The sequence below is a fragment of the Stegodyphus dumicola genome, chromosome 10, assembly GCF_044657685.1.
Source record: "Stegodyphus dumicola isolate Sdum_Otavi_A_Nest chromosome 10, ASM4465768v1".
Lineage (NCBI taxonomy): Eukaryota > Metazoa > Arthropoda > Arachnida > Araneae > Eresidae > Stegodyphus > Stegodyphus dumicola.
The window spans coordinates 185,405,367-185,424,579 of record NC_140777.1 but is presented as its reverse complement, the minus strand read 5'-3'; the positions used below and the strand labels follow the sequence as shown (position 1 = coordinate 185,424,579).

Genomic DNA, 19,213 nt, shown 5'->3' with positions numbered 1-19,213 from the left:
GACGATTGCAACCAAAATACGAGGTGCACATCTACATGTTATAGCAGTCCTATATACAAAATTTCAACGTTCTTGAGGCTACTCGTTTTTGAGTTATGCGAGATACGTACGTACATACGTTCGTACATACGTTCGTACAGACGCCACGAAAAATTCTCTTCAGAATTCATTTTAAAGCAGTTTTATAATTTTTTTGAAGGAAAAGAGTATTTTATTCTGTCCTTACGTACAGATACCACGCAAAAGCATCGTTAAATTGCATTCGATAGCGGTCAAAATAGATATTTTCGTTGAATTATGCTGCCTGAAACTTTTCGCGATTATAATACTTCCTTTTTACTTCGTACAAGGAAGTAAAAAAAAAAAAAAATTATCTTCAGCTCGCGAGACTTGGTAACGGAAATTGTAAAGATATGCTCATTTTAAAATTATTTTGCGATATTGCTGTTGAACTGAATTTTATGGTTTGAGTACATAGAACATGATACTTAATAAATAAAGGTAACACACCAAACGTTAAAAGAACGCCCCTTTGGAAGTAATTTTAAAATCTGAAAGCTTTCAGATTTTTGTTAAATTAGTTAAATGCTGTTCCTGTTTTGATGGATAATTTTTGTTTTGTTTTGGGTGTTTCAATAATAATATATTGTTACGAATTTGGTATTTAAAAAGCTAATGTTAGTTCAATTATAAATTAAAGGGTTTTATTTCTCGCGCAGTGCAGCGCGTGACGAATATTAAAAGAAAGCTAAGCCGGAAAATTGAAAATACAAGAGCGCGTGCAATAAATAAATGAATATCTCTTTTTGATTTCGAGAAAGTACCAGAAAATTCTAGCGCGTGATTTTAAAATCTTATAAAAGGATCTCAGTTTGTGGTAGTTATAGAGTCATGGTGCGCGAATTGGAAAGTGAAGATTAATGCTCAAAAATCTCAATTATTGATCATTCGCAGAAGGAAAAGAAATAAGCAACTGAAGAATCACCTTCTCCTCTTTAATGAAAGAGTTCCTATAGTGAAAAGTGCCAAATATCTCGGAGTCACTCTTAATGATCGTCTTACTTGGACTGACCATATCAACAATGTTCGAACCACTGCACTACAAATTATCAAGTGTTTGCTTCCTATACTCGGTAAATACTCTAGAATGGATTTGGGGAAGAAAAGACTTGTTTTTCTCTCCACAATTAGACCTATTTTGACTTATGCATCTCCTGCCTGGGCGGCAGCCAAAGACTCAGATGTGAACAAACTCCAAATCGTTCAAAATAAACTCCTGCGTATTATCACGAACGCACACTATTATGTCCGCAACAAGACCCTCCATGAGGACCTCAAAATTGATACCATCGCGGTACATCTGCGGAAACTTAACGATAAATTCTTCAAAAATACCCAGGAATGTAACTTTATGAATCATTTCAACATGTTTCATTATGAAGTTCTCACCGATGATCGATTTCTTCGACCTTTCGCAGCCTACATATTCAGTGGAAACGAAAATTTCCCCACCTAATACCAAGTTAGTGGAAATTTTGATCTGTACATAGTGATTTGACTCTTATTTTCTTTTACTTTACTCCAGAATACTGCTTTTTTCTTCAATATTCAAGAACCACTTTTAAAAGTCAGCGCCTGGGAGAGTGACCTCCCACGTGACTTAAGAACTTCAGTTCTATGTTCAGCCTTGTTGTAGGAATTTCTGCATTTTTTAGGACTGAAATTTCTGGTATTCGTTATATTTATCATATTGAAGAACATGAGAAAAATAGTGATTTTTCGCTATTGCAACCCATTATTTAACTATTTTACTCTTTTCATCAGTTTTGGACAAGATTACGCTAAGCGAATCAGAATGCCTGATTCCGCTCACGTTATATGTGACTTATTCTAAGTATACTCTGGGATAGACATTTTGAATTTGTAATATATGTATTTTGTGTTAACATTTGTTTTGCATTTATTTTGTTATTTTGTAACTCTTACTAAAATTATTGCTTTCCTGAAACATCTTCGACTGTTATAATGAAACCATGATTCTGTTTACACCACCCCCATCACGTTATCATGGACTCAGAATTTCAACTTACAGGACTGCTAGACTGTATTATGTGATGAAATTTGGTTTATTCCATATGTTGTTACTCTGATGATTACTAGAAAAATTTCCCTTTTATGTAATTATTTCTGCAAATTTGTACATTTAATGTTTTCTTCAGCATTTCTAACCTAAAATCTCGCAACGTATTAACGACTTCTTCACACCTCACGTGACAAGGTAGTCACGCCCTCTCAACATCTGCAATCCTGACTTAGGTCTCACTCATGTATTCTCCTACTTTCAGCGCTTTATAGCAACTAACTCAGACAGCCGGAACAAAACTTGCAAATCCTGCAAGTTAATCAGCGGCGCATCCAGCGGTACTTGGAACTTGGAAAGTTTGTGGTAGTTGCTGCTTAGTTTGTTGTTGTTTAGAAAACTGCTCTTGTTGATTGTAGCGAATTCACGGATTAGCGTTCTTTAGCTGTTTTGAATTACGTTCTATTGGACATTTGAGTAGTTAGAAGATAACTACTGTGAGATATTGTAATACTGCATGATAATTTGAGAAAATTTAAGCATTTTTGTTGTGATAATAATAAATTTTTGTTCATTTTTCATCGGACTTGTGCATTCATTTCATAACGAACCCGTACGCATGCAACAATATACCGTATTTTTCGCCGTATAAGACGCACCGGCATATAAGACGCACCCAATTTTAAAGGAGGCAAATCTAGAAAAAAAAGATTATGAACCAAATTCTGTAGTAAAATATTTTATATCAACTGTATAAAGTTAACAGCAGTTTAAAAAAAAAATTATGTCAACCATGTAACATACTAAGAGCTATCTTTAATCTCTTCATAAATCTATAGCACCACGATGGTGATCCGGTGAAATCCTGAATGCCTTTCTCCACAGCAATGCGTTTGGCCTCATAGATTATCATTTTTGTTGAGACAGAAAGTCCATTTTGCCGGTGACGTGTGATCCACTCCTTTACTTCTACCTCTAACTCTGGCCACTTTGCAGTTGGTCCACGCAATGTGTGCTTGCTTTTATCCAACTTTTGGATCTGATCCTCCTGTTTCCTCCACTCTCTTATCATTTTCTCAGTTGGAGGTGGCCCAAAGTGTCTCTCCGCTGCTCTGTTTCCATGTTCCTTAGCAAATTTTATTACTTCCAGCTTGAAAGCAACTTTATATGCCAGTCTCTTCTGCTTCGACATCTTGATGGGGTGGTATCAGATATACCATACTACATATATCACAGCTCACAGCTATCCGCGCCTCCGCTTGCTTCCGATTGCTCCCGCACTGCGATTGGCTGAGCGAAGAGACGCGTGCCTTCACCCGCTCCCGCGCTCGCTTACGACTGACTGACTGATAACTTATAGCCAGAATACCATTGAGATCAGTAGTTTATCTGGCTCAATCAAATTTATGCCGGATGGGCACAATAACATAGAACTATCTTCACATAATGTCCGCAGTAAGGAGGAGAAAGACGGATAAAGAATAGGAAGACCAGCAACGCAAGAGCTCACAAGCAAGTAACCGGCCCGGTAAAGGCGTGACTAAGTGGGAGTCATAAAATGAGTGTAGAATGTGAATAAAACTAGAGAATTTAAGAAATACACAGTACAATAAATGAGTAAAATACAAAATTAAGAATGCTAATAAACACATTGGGTACATCATTTACAGGTGGGCACTAGGTGGGAAAGTTCGGGTCCCTGATAAGGTGGGCCGCAAGTGGGCGCAGTTTGGCGTCCTCATTCAATATTTCGTAAGTAAAGATATCAAAATTTCTCATATGGTCACAGCTCAGAGCTTTCGTGAAGAATTTCCTGTTGATCTTATTCAGGTGCTCTTCTAGAGTGTCCAGTTTTAAGTCACAGTGTAGTGTAGCATTGCTCACAAAAAAGTGAGCATGGGTGATAAGCCTTAAGACTTTGTTTTGCATGATTTGAAGTCTTTTTATATCCTCCTTGGTAGCCGTGCACCAGGCCGGCGACGCATAAGTCATCAATGGCCTAATTGCCGTGATATAAACTAGCCTCTTTTTCCTGAGGTCTAAGCTAGAATAATTACCCAATATAGGGATGAGACTATTTACAACAGTGAAAATTTTTCTTCTGACCTCTGTTATATGATCTCCCCATTTTAATCTTTCATTTAGCATTACTCCTAAATATTTCGCCTTACTAACTCTAGGAATCTCTTCAGAGAATAAGAAGAGCTTACTGTTAAAAGTCAACTGTGTATTTTTCCTCCTTATCAATAATAATTGCGACTTGCTGGCATTAATAGCAATTCTCCAAGTCTTACACCACTTTTCTACCACTTTCTCGCTTACGAGACTCTAAAAAGTGCACAAAGCCAGCGCGGGAGCGAGCGAAGGCACGCGCCTCTTCGCTCAGCCAATCGCAGCGCGAGGCAGAGACCGTCCAAATACAGTGCGAGGCAGAGCGGGGCTTCCTGGTCTCAGACGGCGCCAAGAGGTGGAAGGGAACGGAGTGGCCGAGTATTCCTGCGGTAAGGTATATATGCAGAGGTGGAGGGGCAGCGGAAGGCCATGGTGGGCTTTTGTATTTGCCGTATAAGACGCAGGCATTTTTTTCCCCTGATTTTGGGGAGAAAAAGTGCGTCTTATACGGCGAAAAATACGGTAATTCTTAGGTTTTTGCATATTACTTGAACCATTCATTACATATATCCGGATAATGCGCGAAATCTGTCAATAATTTTCTGGTCTGAATAGGCAAGATTTATTGATGAAATATTGTGATAATGTCAATGTTGGAATAAGAATTTGAGGCAAAACAACCATTTAAATGAAACCTCATTATATTTTCTTATCAATTTGGGCGATCTAAGTTTAGTTATCTAGTTATTTTTTTTCTTTCTACTATGTCGCTAGTGAATTTCATTATTTTATGTTTTGAATATGAATTCGCCTCAGGAAATTGTGAAAAAATGAAAAAACGTTAACATTTTATTTTTATTTGAAACATACAAAACTCTTCATGCAGTATTAGTTTTGTGTGAGTATGTCCTGCGTAGACAAAAGAAAACAATCTCATCTCATCTATATAGATAAGTGAAATACCACTGACTCATCACAAGATCTCGGAAACTATACATCCGATTGACTGGAAATTTTGCATAGTTACTCATTCCAGAATGTAACGGATTTTACGCAAATCCTGTCCAAAATGGATTTTTGTTATACAATAGAAGTTTCTTTTACATTTGGTTTTCAAATCCAAGTTCAGAATTCTCTTTTAGTGTTGCCAAAACTAGATATAAAATACTATGTTGCCAATGAATGCATTTTCCTTTAAAAGTATTAAATTGGTAAATAACTAGCATCTATCCAATGAATACAAGCAACATTTAAATGATAATGTTAATAATAACATTTATATTTAACTGTTTTCATAAGTTTCATGAAAATAAATGTTATTATTAAGAGAAATAAATTATCGTGATGAAAAATAAAAATGTTATTTATAAAAATTGCCATACATAAAAAAGCAAGGACAAATAATTATAATTGATTAAATAATTTGATAACATTTATTTTCATGAAACTTATGATAACAGTTAAATATATGTAAACCTTAGTTTTATGTTGGCAATAATTCGTGGTTTAGACCTACTGGGAATCTCACCACGTTAAATAATGGGGACACATCCCAATACACAGTACTTCATGGGTGATGTTGAAATCTGTGTATGACAGATTCACTGACTGGCACTATATTTATCGACTTTAAATTTAAAAAAAAATACATTAATTATCAATTCGAAATTAGACATTTCGTCCATATAAGAAGTCTAGGTTCACATTCAAATAGATAGTCTGCCCAGCAAAGCGTGGGGGGGGCTATCAGCTAGTTTTCAATATAATCTGCTTTACATATTTTTGCAATATAAGACGGCGAATGTTATATTTACCAACTTCAAATAACAGCAGAAAGCACTTCTAGTAATTTTATGTGACTGTAAAACAGGCATTTTACTGCGGACGATCAGTGAACCTTGAAAATATCGCACAGTAGAAATCCAATTATCCGAATCAGTTGGGACCGGACATTTCAGATAATCAAAAATTCGGATAATTGGATGTTTTCTGAAGAAAGGGTCTATATACGCTTTAATTTATCTCTGTATGTTGAAAATGGGAGAAAAAACTATTTCTAAGAAAATATGTTTCGTTTAGCTAGGAGGAACGTGTCCCGGCTACGAGCAACATTTTAAAACTTTTCCCAAAATGTGTCGGCTGGAGATGTGTTCCTCGAACGTTCAACCAATCAGACGAAAGGTCAGCTTCTGAATGATCACGGGTAACTTTCAATATGGCGATGGCTCTCACTGTGAAGTGATGGACGGTGGAAATAGAGGCCGATTTAATTATTGCTGTTTTGTTGTAATACAACTGCCTGAGTCATTTTTTAAATGTGTATATATTCATTAAATATATAATCGTGGAAATTTCAGAGTTGACAGTATTTTACGGCGTTCTTGCAGTTCGGATTTGTTTACAAATTGTTCGTAGCCAAATTTGTCGTATTCCGTGCTGATCGTGTATTATCACTTGTATAATAGAATTTTATTTCTTAAATTTAAGTTGAATAATTTTTTAAAATCCGTTTGTATATGCGCGGCTTTTCTTCTAATTACTTATCTTTTAAATTGTTAACTGCATGATCAGTGACACATTTCAAACAGCATAAAAGATGCATAAAAAAGAAAAGCATAGCTTATGTAATAATGAGAATATTCATTAAATTTGTCTATTATTTTCATGTTATTAATGAAATATTTTTTGGATTATAAATACATTAGAAACTATACTTTTATTGTAAATGCTACATATTGAAACATTGGAAATTTATGAATTTATTATTATGCATGATGAAAAACATTTGTATATACATTCATTAATATAAATCTTATTCATTACATTAATACTAATAAATATATACTAACAACTTCTAAAACATCGCATCTCTCTATCTGTATGTAAATATATGACTTATTAGATGTGTATATATGTATGTATGTATGAATACAAAAATGAACATTGCCAAGAAGTTTATTTGAAGTTACTTTTAATTCAGATAACGATTATGTAATTGGCAGCAACTATAGTTATCAGTTCTTTGCAAATTATTATGGGTATGTAATAATCAGTTGAAAAATAATTGATGAGTATTTGAGTACTAAAGAGTGTACACATTTTGTTATTGGGTTAATTCATAATTATATCATACGTATGATCTACGTAATAAAAACATGACTAATAAATAATAAGAAATGTAACAGCTGTGCATTTATAACATTTGATTACTTAAAACAGAGCACAACTGATTATCACCTTCATGTCTGTTTACATAATGAATTGCACTTTCCAATTAAGTGCATGGGCCTACTAGTGGCCGAAGCGTCGTTGAACACTGGTAGTTCTGTTTCAGGTTAGAATGCCGCGAACGGGCTGGCTACATGACGTTTCCTTGGTTTGCCCCCATTTGTAACTGGTATACGAGCCAGTTTAAAAAAAAATCTTCTACAAAAGGATCTCTCTTGTTGTTATCCCTAGAGGCTTTGCGGTAATCACATAAAACTAACTGAGCCCACCAGCGGCCGAGCGGTAAAGTCGCTGAACACTGGTAGTTCGGTCCAAGGTTCGAATCCCGTGAACGGCTGGCTGCATGGACGCTTTCGTGGTTTTCCCCATGTGTAACGTGTATACGAGCCAGTTTCCCTTAGAAAGTCCTCCACGAAGGCATCCCTTCACTAGGCAGATAGCCCTAGTGTGCTTTGCTGTAATCTCAATAAAACAAACCATAAAACAAACTCATGATGTGAACACCTAATTTCTAGAGTTGGTATAATTAATTTGTTTTAGGTATATTACCGAGTATTCTATGGGACAGTAAACAACTCGCACATGTTTGATTGCTCATGTATTCATATGCTTTATTTGATCTTCATTTTGCTGAATAGTATCTGCTGGCTGTGAGGAGGTAAATATCAGCCATATAGATTTTTGTCATTTGAATGGACAGAACAGTAATTATGAGCCATAAAGTTAATCAGAAAATGCTTTCACCAGGTCACAAATTTTCCAGTGAGCCATCAAATTTTCATTGAAATGCAGACAACAGAAAATACACATAAGCGATGTGTGATAAATAGACTTATCCAGCACATGTTTTTAAACTATTCTTAGTGTATACAGAATTTGGCTATTACTGATGTAATTGATTGCTGTAACCAGAAGTGTGTTTATCTCTTACATGAAGTGCCAGAGTGGAGATCAAAGTGATTAAATTGATAGCAATCACCTTTCTATTATCTTCCATTACTAACAATAAAGTTTAAAACGAAAAGCGTGTGAGCGATACAAAACAACACGAAGAAGCGAATGTCACTTGAAAGGAAACGTCACTTTCGCCAATCTGAGCGATAACTGATTCTTGTTTGGCTTTCAGCCTGTTTGCCAAGTGAATATGGTAACCCTATTTCGCCAAAGGCCGTTTCTCAGAACTGTTGCTGCAATCGTTTTGTTCCGGCAACAAACAGCTCATGTGATAACGCTTTTATATAGCATACTGTACAGGACTTACAAGTGCTGAAAGTCACTGTTTGCTGAACATCTCGGTTAAAGTCAGCCGTTTGACTGCCGTTTTCGGGCAGCCAAGTCGCGCATCCGCATGACAATGAGAAGTTGCATATGCTCACACTCTGGCTGACTCTCCAGTTTCAAGGCTGGTAAACGTTTCATTAGCTGATGGTCCTGTTGGCTTGGAGCTTAATCACTATATAGGTGAGAATACGACTTTGACCAGGTATGTCCCAATTTTGATGGAAAGCACCCAAATTCGACGGATTTTATTAATGCGCGTGGCGCTGTACGGAGTATGCAGCATACGATACACAAGGAACGACACAGCAGCTAGAAGCATTAACCACTATACCGATCGATAATTATTTTCTTCTTTGTGAAATGAAATAGAGAGGAATGTTCGACAATATCTTAGGAGCTTTAAACGAGTGTTTCTAGAATTCGTTGATATATTTCCTTTTTTGACATTAATAGGCAAATAAACGTACACTTTTATCGCATTTGAATAATTTATTTTTCTGCTGAAATAAATTTTTCGATCTAAAACTGAAAAAATTCTGAATTAAGAACAGGGAATAGAAGAATTAAGTACAGTTAAATAACGATAAATTCTCTAACTGGAATGAAAGATTTTGCATATATCAAATAAGAGTAAAAATGAAAAACGTTAAGAAATAGCGACACTCTGGCGCTAGGTTCACTTAACAGTATTATATTTCGTTCATATTATAACTCAGAATGCACAAAATTTATATTATTTAAAGAATTATCTAATCGTTGCCACATGTTCTATTCAAATACTATAATAAAGCTAGAACGATGTATAAAAGAAATTAAGCAAACAAAAGAAAAAGGAAACAGTTTTTCACAGACGATTACATATTTCGCATTCAATTAATTCAGTTCTCACTTCGCAACAAGGCAAAAATACATAAAAACTCCAAATATCTGTATTAAAACACGTTAAGAAATATTTTAAACTCTGATTTACGACACTATATCAGAGTTTTAGTTTATATTTTCCTCTATAACATACTTTAAATATTAACAAGAGGTACTTTATCCACTATAAATTAAAAAAAAATTTCGAAATTTTATAGTCTTACATCAAGAGTGCGAAGAATTAGAAATGCTGTAGTGTCATTAGGTTTTCTGAAGCAGGGAAACACGTGCTAATCCCTCCTCTGTAATTCGAACCCCGGACATTCCAACTGCTAGCCGGACATGCTTTCTAATTACTCCACAAAGGCACGCAGTAGGAGACGCGAAAACACCTTACACTCTCCCCCACCGAATGGGCGGCTATGAAGGAAGGGACCTAAGCGCATTGTTCTAGTGATGACGAATTATCGTCCTAGACGTTTTAGTTTGTGTGCTTCCTGTAGATACCTATTAAATACTTACTGGAGTAGGAAACATGTAAATTCTTCGATGTATTTGCCTGAATTCGAACTCTGGACCATCCGATGCTAGTTGGATATGCTTTCCAATTACACCACGAAGACACGCGATTATGATAGAGGCTCTTCTTATTTCTAGAATTTCAGGAAATGATAAATAAAACCACGAAAATCCATCTACAATATTTCCACTAAGTTTCTGCTCTTGTCGATGTCCTTTTCGGTGTTAATTACCTTTACATACACTACTTTACAGATGCTCTGAAGCTGGAAAATCCATATTAGCACCCTGGAAAAAAACCTGCAAGCCTTGTGATGATCTGAAGCTTGAAGATGTTTGCCCGAGATATCAAAACTGCAGGCAGTGCCACTCAGATGGGCAGGAGAGTTGTGCGGCTTGTCCAGATGATCAATTCGGAAGATGGTGTGAAAATGGTAAGTGCGACCATAAATACTAGATGAGAATTTTGAAAACTGTGCAGTGCATCTTGGACTAATAAGTTGATTCCTTATTATTCCAAAGAGGCAATTTGTCCAGAAAGACTATTAATTTCGCTTTTTCATTTTGCGTTGAAATGTCGGTTCGCTTTTCAAATTGTTGCCACCAACTATTATAGCCCTATATTATATTTAAAGAAATTAAATAATAATGAATCTGCATAAACGTATGTATGCTTCTCGCATTGTGATAAAACAAGGGCACCTAGAGCCATCCAATTTTGAAAAACGTTATCCTCCACCGAATATGAGCATCTGGAAGCCCTAATTTGAATTTGTTTTATTATCGATTTCGTATTTTGTCAGACATTAAAGAACTTTTGACTAATATACTCAACGATTTTAAAGCGAGCAATAGCAACACTGTACGGGGGGGGGGCATTTTTATCTCCAGCGTGCGAGACTGTGTATCGGAGATTCTAAAGATACGCTCATATTAAAATTGTTTTGCGATATCGTTGATGAACTGAATTTTATGGTTTAAATGCGAAGAACGGGATATTTAATAAATAAAGGTAACACACAAAACGTTAAAAAAACGCACCTTTGAACGTAATGTATAAAATATGAATGCTTTCCAGTTTTTTGTTTTATTTATTTATTTGTATTTTTAAATAATGCTTTGTAGCTTAAAATTATATTTTTAAAGAATGTAACGAATGAACATGGCTACTATTAGCCCAGTGTTGCGATTCCTTGTTTTCTCATTATTGTGAAATATTTCGGGCAACTATATCCAATCCCGGTCGGAACACTAGCCGAAAACGGCTTAGCCAACGGGACGCATATTTCACAAGTGCACATCAGCGTAGCCACTGAGGGAGGGGTTTCGAAAATGGACCAATGAGCTGCTATTGCTCTTGTGACGCTAAATCTTCGTGCATGTGAGCGTATGTTGTTTGCGTTTTAATTTGCATTTGTTTCGCAGTTATAAATATATGGCGTAATAGTAGAAAATCTCGCAGTGCTTTCGTTTTCCGAGTTTGATTAATTGCTGACATTTCACTTTCGCGATTTTTATCACTCATTAATATTTGAAAGTGTTACAATGAATCTAGTGTTTTCTTATTTCAATGCTTGCATTCTTTTGATTTTTGAAGTGTAAGATTCAGAACATATGTGATCTGATTATATCCATTGTTAACATTAAAAATTATAAAATAAATTGAATATACTCATTGTGAATACGATAAATTCACTCTGTTTGATGAGTATTTCTTGTGTAGACAGTACATTTCAGTGTGAGCATTTATTAAATGTGAAATTTAACGCACTAAATGTATACGAATGTAAATTAGTAAAGTTCACTTTGAATAAAATTCTGCATTGGTTATTATTATAGAACATTTTTTGATCTTTTTCGTATAGACTGCAATAAAAAGTGCTGACTTTTATTTACATATATAATTGGTGTAAATATTTTTCTCATACGCATAGCTCTATGTAAAGATTGCATTTGGGCTCAGATGTTTATCACATATTTCTTTCTTCCTCTTACTTGCCACTTATTAAGTGATATTTCACCTAGATATTTTTGCGAAGTATGCAACATGTGTTTGTATTTATTTCAACCAGGTAGTGAAATCTTCATAATTTCCCATATCTGATCTAACTTCGCAATGAAAATTTCAGAAGCAATCGACGATGCTTTCATTATTTTGTACAGAAAATTGCGTGGCAGAATATTTTCAACCATCTTGCTTAAATCTTGTGTGGGAAAGGTCATGTGACATGACAGAAATATTACTGGATGCTCATTGGTCCATCCTAGAAGCCACTCCCTAGGTGGCTACACAGATGTGCACTTGTGAAATATGCCAACGGGACACTTTTGGCAGGATATTTAGTCGGTACAGTTAGCCAACACGCACATATAGCTAACAGCACCTTTAGATGACAACGCGGTGCATTTAAACCAAAACAGGCGACAATGTTCAAATAAAATTTGTTCATATTTATCCGAGAAAAGACCGATTCTAGGATACACAACGAAAAGGTTTATGAACAAGTGCCATGTTTTGGTCCTTATTTAATGTTACAAATGATATCGATTTTAAAATTATGCAGAAAAGCAAAACTAGGTTCGCGTAAATTTTAAAATCCATTTCGAGTGGGAAAATTTCCAAATTTTTGTTTTGCTCTATCAATCGCTTTGGAAATCAATTGATAGATCAAAGGAAAACGAATGTAGCATCATCTGTCAAGAAAAACAAAACGAAACATAAAAAGTTAAAGTAATAGAATTTTGAAAGGGTTGGATGGAAAATTTATGCTGTTAACTTGTAGCGACATCAGGTTATTTAGAAGCAAGAGAGATGAAAAAATATGCAATGCCCTCGCCGGGACTCAAACACGCATCGAACGTGCTGAGCACTACACCACGAAGGCATGCTAAGAAGGCGTGAGAAATACCTTATAAGCTAAAACACAAAAAATTAATTTGGATAATTTGAAAGAATTCGAAGAAATCCAATTTAGTAGTTGGAGAAGTTTCAAAGCTAATATTTGCATATACAAAGTAAAAATTATGATTAAGTGTCCAGTTATGATGAGTCTAAAAATTTGTTTATTTCTCCTTTTCGAACATACTATTCACGTTTCCTGAAGAAAAATTTCAATGTTCTTTCGGTATGGCCGATATATGTCAAATCATATTGACATGATGAACTGAAATTCCACAAGAATTAGAACGAAAGATGGAATCTTTAAGAGTCGAACAATAAATGTTACCGATAAGTGAGGAATGAGAACTGAACAATCTTATACCTGACAGAAGCTAATGATAATGGATTTCCTGGTGCAAAACCTTTAAGGTTATATGCGCCGAAAAACATGTCAAAAACCATCAGAAATTAACAAACCCACAAACACAATATACAAACAACAGCAAGTTTAAAACTCGATGGCACTTTTAAAAACGAATGATGAAAGAAAATACTGAATTCTGAAGTAACTTAATGCATAAAACCCATACTTTTGATTATGAAACATGATTAAAAGATACAAATTATGACATTAAAACTACAGCATTCAAATTACAAGTAACAAACTTTAGAAAGAAGTCAAATTAAACAATAAAAACCCGTCTCTTTCAGGTAATCAAACAAATTGTCATTTACCTCTTTCCCGATAATACGATCAAGAGGCAAGTCACAATAGCTATAGCTATAGGATAAATAGACAAATTAGATTGAAAATGTTTAAATGTATTCCTTGTCAACTAAACGTACTGTCGGCTTAAAGTGTTATCGGTTAAATGTCTTGTTAGCTAAATGGCTAATTTCTTCAATCGTCCCACTAGAACGGGAGATATAGAACTGTCGCCCCCTTTTTTTGCGCAGTGTTCATCTTTTAATATTACGAAACTGCGAACGAATACTTTTAATCCAAACTTTGAATTACCCACGGCGTCAGCTGAGAGCAATGACGCTAATATACATTAAACTACTGTTTTAAAAGTGTTACAGTCATTTTCTATCAAGCGTTAATAGCAAATAGTTAATCGCACGACACAAAGCCTATTTTATATTAATGTGTGCCCTCTTTAATGCATACTGCAAGAAAGCGTTAGACTGCTGAACATTTCAAATTGTGGTAAAGATTCAATGACCAGTTCATTAAGAAGTATTTGCATACACGAGTAAAAGAATTACAGTTTTATTTAATACTAGAAAGCCGGGCGGTCATACGAAATGACCGCTGTTGTAGATATTATAAATTGTAATTAAAATGATTTGTGCAAAAGTGTCTGCTAATTCAAACTGAATTACCCAGAGCAGGCGGCGAGGACGCCCCTTTGCTTACTCCTTTGCTTCACAGGGGTTTCCCCCCTTCTACTTGCTTAATTGCTTAAAGTAGAGTACAGTGAAGGAAACCACTAGCGGTACATTTCTTAAGAGTCCACAGCTAGCTCAATCAATAAAAATGATTTAAATAATGAAATGTTAATTCACATGTCAAAGATCTCTTTGTACACAACATTTCTTGTGTAGATCTTTCCAACATTTTTAAGCTCGCCTTGTAGAGGACCATCCAATATTTTTAATTTTATGTCCGTTCTTTCACGAGCTCTTGAACAGGCAACATAAAGTTGACCGTGTCCAAATGCAGGCTCAGGTAAAAAAATGCCAACTCGCTTAAGCGTTTGGCCCTGAGACTTATGGATGGTCATAGCAAAGGCAAGTTTTACAGGAAATTGTCTACGTCTCAATTGAAACGGCAACCCTGTGCCGTGACAACTTCATCCCATTGGCTAGTACAGTTACGCAAGCAACCAATAAACTATCGGCGACAAACAGACACTTAAGCCGCATATATATATATATATATATATATATATATATATATATATATAGGGTGAAGTAACATAATCTCCTCCGAAACGGCTGGCTCCCGGGCTTAGCGAAGCACACCGTTGGATTCCGCAGGTCCGTGTCACACCATTTTCACCATTCGCGTCTTCTTGGGACTTTAATTAGCCGAGATATTAATTAAAAACTAATTTTCCCCTACGTTTTCTCTACATTTTCCACTTTCTTTCTTGGGTTTCCCTATTAGAGGGATTTGGCTACGTGCTAATTTTTTTCCCCCGAATATCTACGGAACTGTGCCGAGTTGAAATTCGAGACGCGTATCCTCGGATTCCAAAAAATTCTCGGAATCCATCGATACCGTTCTCATCTTTGTACGACTTTAATCGGTTGAGATATTAATTAAAAACTGCGAAAACGTTAATTTCCGTGCTCATTTTTCCGAGTGGCAACAATAAACTATCGGCGACACACACTTTAGCCGCTTATATATATAAAAGATAACGTAAAATTACGTAAATCTCATTAATTTTTTTTAAAAAGATATTCAAAATTAATTAATAAAGATATGTGAATTAAATCAACGTAGAGTCAAAGCATCTGAAGTCTGGAAAAAAAACTCAATTTTCTTGCGTAGACATGAATTATCATAGCGAATTAAACTTTTAATAGTTTTATCGTAAAAATATATATTTGCTTTATTAAATTAAAAAACTGCAGCAAGTGATTATTTAATGATTTAACTTTTTTTTCTTTTTTTTTTTTTTTTCCAGTTTGCACTTGTGTCAACGGTGGTGTCTGCAACCATAACGGTAAATGCCAATGCCCCTATTATTATGAAGGACAAAACTGTGAAAAAAGAAAAGGTAATTTCTTATGCTTTTCATTTGTCAGGTGTTCTGTTAAATAATATAGTGTAACACATAACACACACAGGAACATTCGATTATGTATCCATCGATAATTTCCGAAATCCATCGATAATTTCCGAAAAGACTCTGCGTACCATAAAAAATACGCCCTTCGTTACAAGTAAAATAGTGTTTAAGTTACTTGTATTAATATAGATTGATATTTAAAATAGCATTTAATTGATTTAATTAAAATACAGGTTTCAGTTATCTCTGTGAGCTGTAGAGAAATAAGGATTTTTGATGCTAAGAGACGTGAACAATAAACAATGCCCTCGCCGGGACACGAACTTCGGACCTCTTGAATACGCGCCGAGAGTGCTGACTATTGCACCACGAAGCCATGCTAAGAAGACGGGAGAAATACCTTATATATTCCCCTTTTAAAGGGCGACTGGGGATTAGAGGACTCAGTCGCCAAATCCTGGTGGTGAAGAATCGTCTACCATTACTTTTTTTAGATCGGGCGCCATTGTAGAGACGTTGGGATTTTTGATGCTGACAGACATGAAAGATAAGCAATGCCCTCGCCAGAACTCGAACCACGGACCTCTCGAATACGCGCCGTGTTTGCTGATAATTACACCACGAAGGTGTGCTAAGACGACGGGAGAAATACCTCATAGAGTTCATCCTATATCCAAACTCTGATCAGACGTAGAGCAAATTATTGCTGCGTCTGAAATTAACTACACAAGTCTTGAGAAGGTTAAAACAAAGCTTTTTATTAAATCAGAATTTTAACATAACATGCAGCATCTCATAGCGATGCAATTTAAAGTAACAGTCAAAATCGAAATTTAAACTAAGCCTAGTAATCAAAATACTACACGATTAACTAATACCTGAGTTGGCTCAGAATTTTACTGGCGTAACAGTTAAACGACAGTGCTGAACAACTACAATCTTTTCAGAGATAGTGAAACTTAACGTGACCTCGACAGGCAAAAACACGCTTTGTCTTACAATTGAAAACCCTCGACTTAAATATTGTGAAACTAAATTTTACTTTCTGGTAGAGGAGAAAGGAGAAGTGACATTAAAGATCTAAATCACGAAGTAACTGATTAAGCGAAATAATAGTAACCGTACAAAAATAATAATAAAACGGCCATAGATTTTTCGTGGTGTTTTCCTTTCAGAAAATGTCTTTTTCATATATAAATACTTCATGAATCATTCTCATGATCTGCCAGTAAACGTTAATTAGATTGGATTGCATGCATTATAGCAGCGCGGTTCTCAACCTTTTGACTAACGCGTACCATCTAAACAAAAATTGAAAACCTTTAATACCATCACTACAAAGTGCTACTACCACCACCAAATCTTGAACAAAGCTCAGATCGCATAAATTTACGACTGTTAGAGGAAAAACTCAATCAGGATGTTGGAGTTTTAATTTTGGAATTTAATAGTTAAAAATACTTTGCTTCTTTTGTGTACCACTTATTTTTCCCTTACGTATCAACTGTGGTACGCATACCACCGGTTGAGAACCCCTGGATTATAGTAAAGTACGCGAAGGCTTTCTATCTAAGAAGAGGTTACCTGCGTAGAGGCGTGGCCTTCGAGATTAGATGGCCTGGTCAGCTGCAGAATCACGTGATTTGACGTCACGTAAGGCGTCTGAACTTTCACCCTTCGCAGTGCACTGTGTGGACACTGCAAGCGAAGACTTCTTATTACGTTGATTGCGTGCTGTATATTTTTATTATTCGTGTCTTTTTTATTGCTAAATTTAAGTAATGTTGTTAAGGATATTTTCGTTTTTAAATTGAGATTACTAGTTAACTTATTTGTTAACAAGAATAACGATCGACGTCTGCGTAGAGCTGTCTTCATAATGCCTGCACGATGTTGCATTCCAGCATGCAAATCCAATTACGATGGCACTAATGAATATGTATCAGTATTCAAATTTCCAAAAGATACAGTAAAACGGGATTTATGGATCAAAAAAAATTCCAAGGAAAAATTTTATTTCAAGTGATCGCAGTGTTGTGTGTGAAAAACATTTCGAAAAGATGATATTATTCGCTATGATTATTTACCAACAAACGAAGGTACTTGTATTCAGATGTGTAGAGGGCATCCTAAATTAAATAACGATGCTTACCCATGCATTTTTTCTCGTTGTCCAAAATACTTATCTGAAAGTCCAACCCCTCAGAGGATGAGCAGGGAGGAAAAAAGAGCTAAGATGGAGAAGCATATTTTTAATGAATTTTTGAGAAAGGACAAAATAGCATTATTTGAGGATTTTTCTTCTATGTTACCAAATAAATTAAATATTTCAGATACTTCAAATATTATTTTACACAAATCTGTTGCTGGTATTTATATTTTATTGCTCAGTTTTCATCCATATCCTAAAATTGAGAAAAGTATCTTTGTATCGCTTCATATAGATATAGTTTATCTAGGAGATATCTAGGAGATCTATCTATCAGTTTATCTAGGAGATAAAGTTGTTCCAGTTGAAAGTAAAGAAGAACCAGTAAAGAATTTGAACAGCATTCTTTACTGGTCAAACTTACCGAGATATATATGTACAAAACATTAACATGTTTGATGTTCATGAAACTTGTTTAATGTGTGGAATTCCCTTTTCTAGCAGATTTTAAAAAATAATGAGGACCGTTTCAAATATTTGTTTAAACAAAAAGTTCTTCAAAATAATATGCATATATAAAAATCGATGAAAGGAAACTTAAAAAAGTCAAGAATACGTGATGAAAAGATATGAGTATGTAAATGAATTGTAAATTGTTTTATTTTTTAAAAATAGTGTGCTAAATATGATGCAGTTAAAATATATTTTTAATAATGTATCTTTTACATTTAAATTTATTAATCCTTTTGCTGTTTCCTTTTTATTTGATAATGTTGCTGCAACTATTTATTTGATAATACTTCATAATTTTTCAAAATAAATTATCAATTGCGATTAATTATTGTTTCAGTATACTAGTACAACTTGCACAGTATTTGCTAATTAGACAGAAATGATGGTTTGTTCTATGTATAGTTGTTTTGAGGTTTTCGTTGGCAAATTTATTGATTTTACGCTTTCGTGAAACATTATATGGATGGCTTTTGTTTGTAAATATATTATTTATTATGCATCTACATATAACCAATAATGTAAATATTATTAAATGATGTAAATATTCTTATAATTATTGCTATAGATAACATATAAATATTTGAAAATTATTCGTTTTCTGTAATGTTGCAGCAAAATTGTAATTTATTTAATTTACAAAGTTTTGAGATTTAAATTTTTTCTGTGGCTTTTCTGTTCGTTTTATTAGATAGTAATTTAAATGAATTAAAAATACATTTGCATAATGTTTGGAAGCTCTGAAATATTTATAGTTTTAAGGAAAAATTATTTTTTATGTCTTTTAA

At 34.7% G+C, this 19,213-nt stretch overlaps 1 protein-coding gene across 1 annotated transcript in view; it reads left to right on the top strand.

Moving 5' to 3' along the window:
- LOC118204847 (limulus clotting factor C-like) overlaps positions 1-19,213 on the top strand; it is a 122,912-nt gene that overhangs the window by 14,837 nt on the left and 88,862 nt on the right. Inside the window, exons 3-4 of the mRNA XM_085825992.1 lie at positions 10,337-10,515; positions 15,662-15,754. Coding sequence (XP_085682118.1) covers positions 10,337-10,515; positions 15,662-15,754 — 272 coding nt within the window. The remainder of the gene's footprint in view (positions 1-10,336; positions 10,516-15,661; positions 15,755-19,213) is intronic.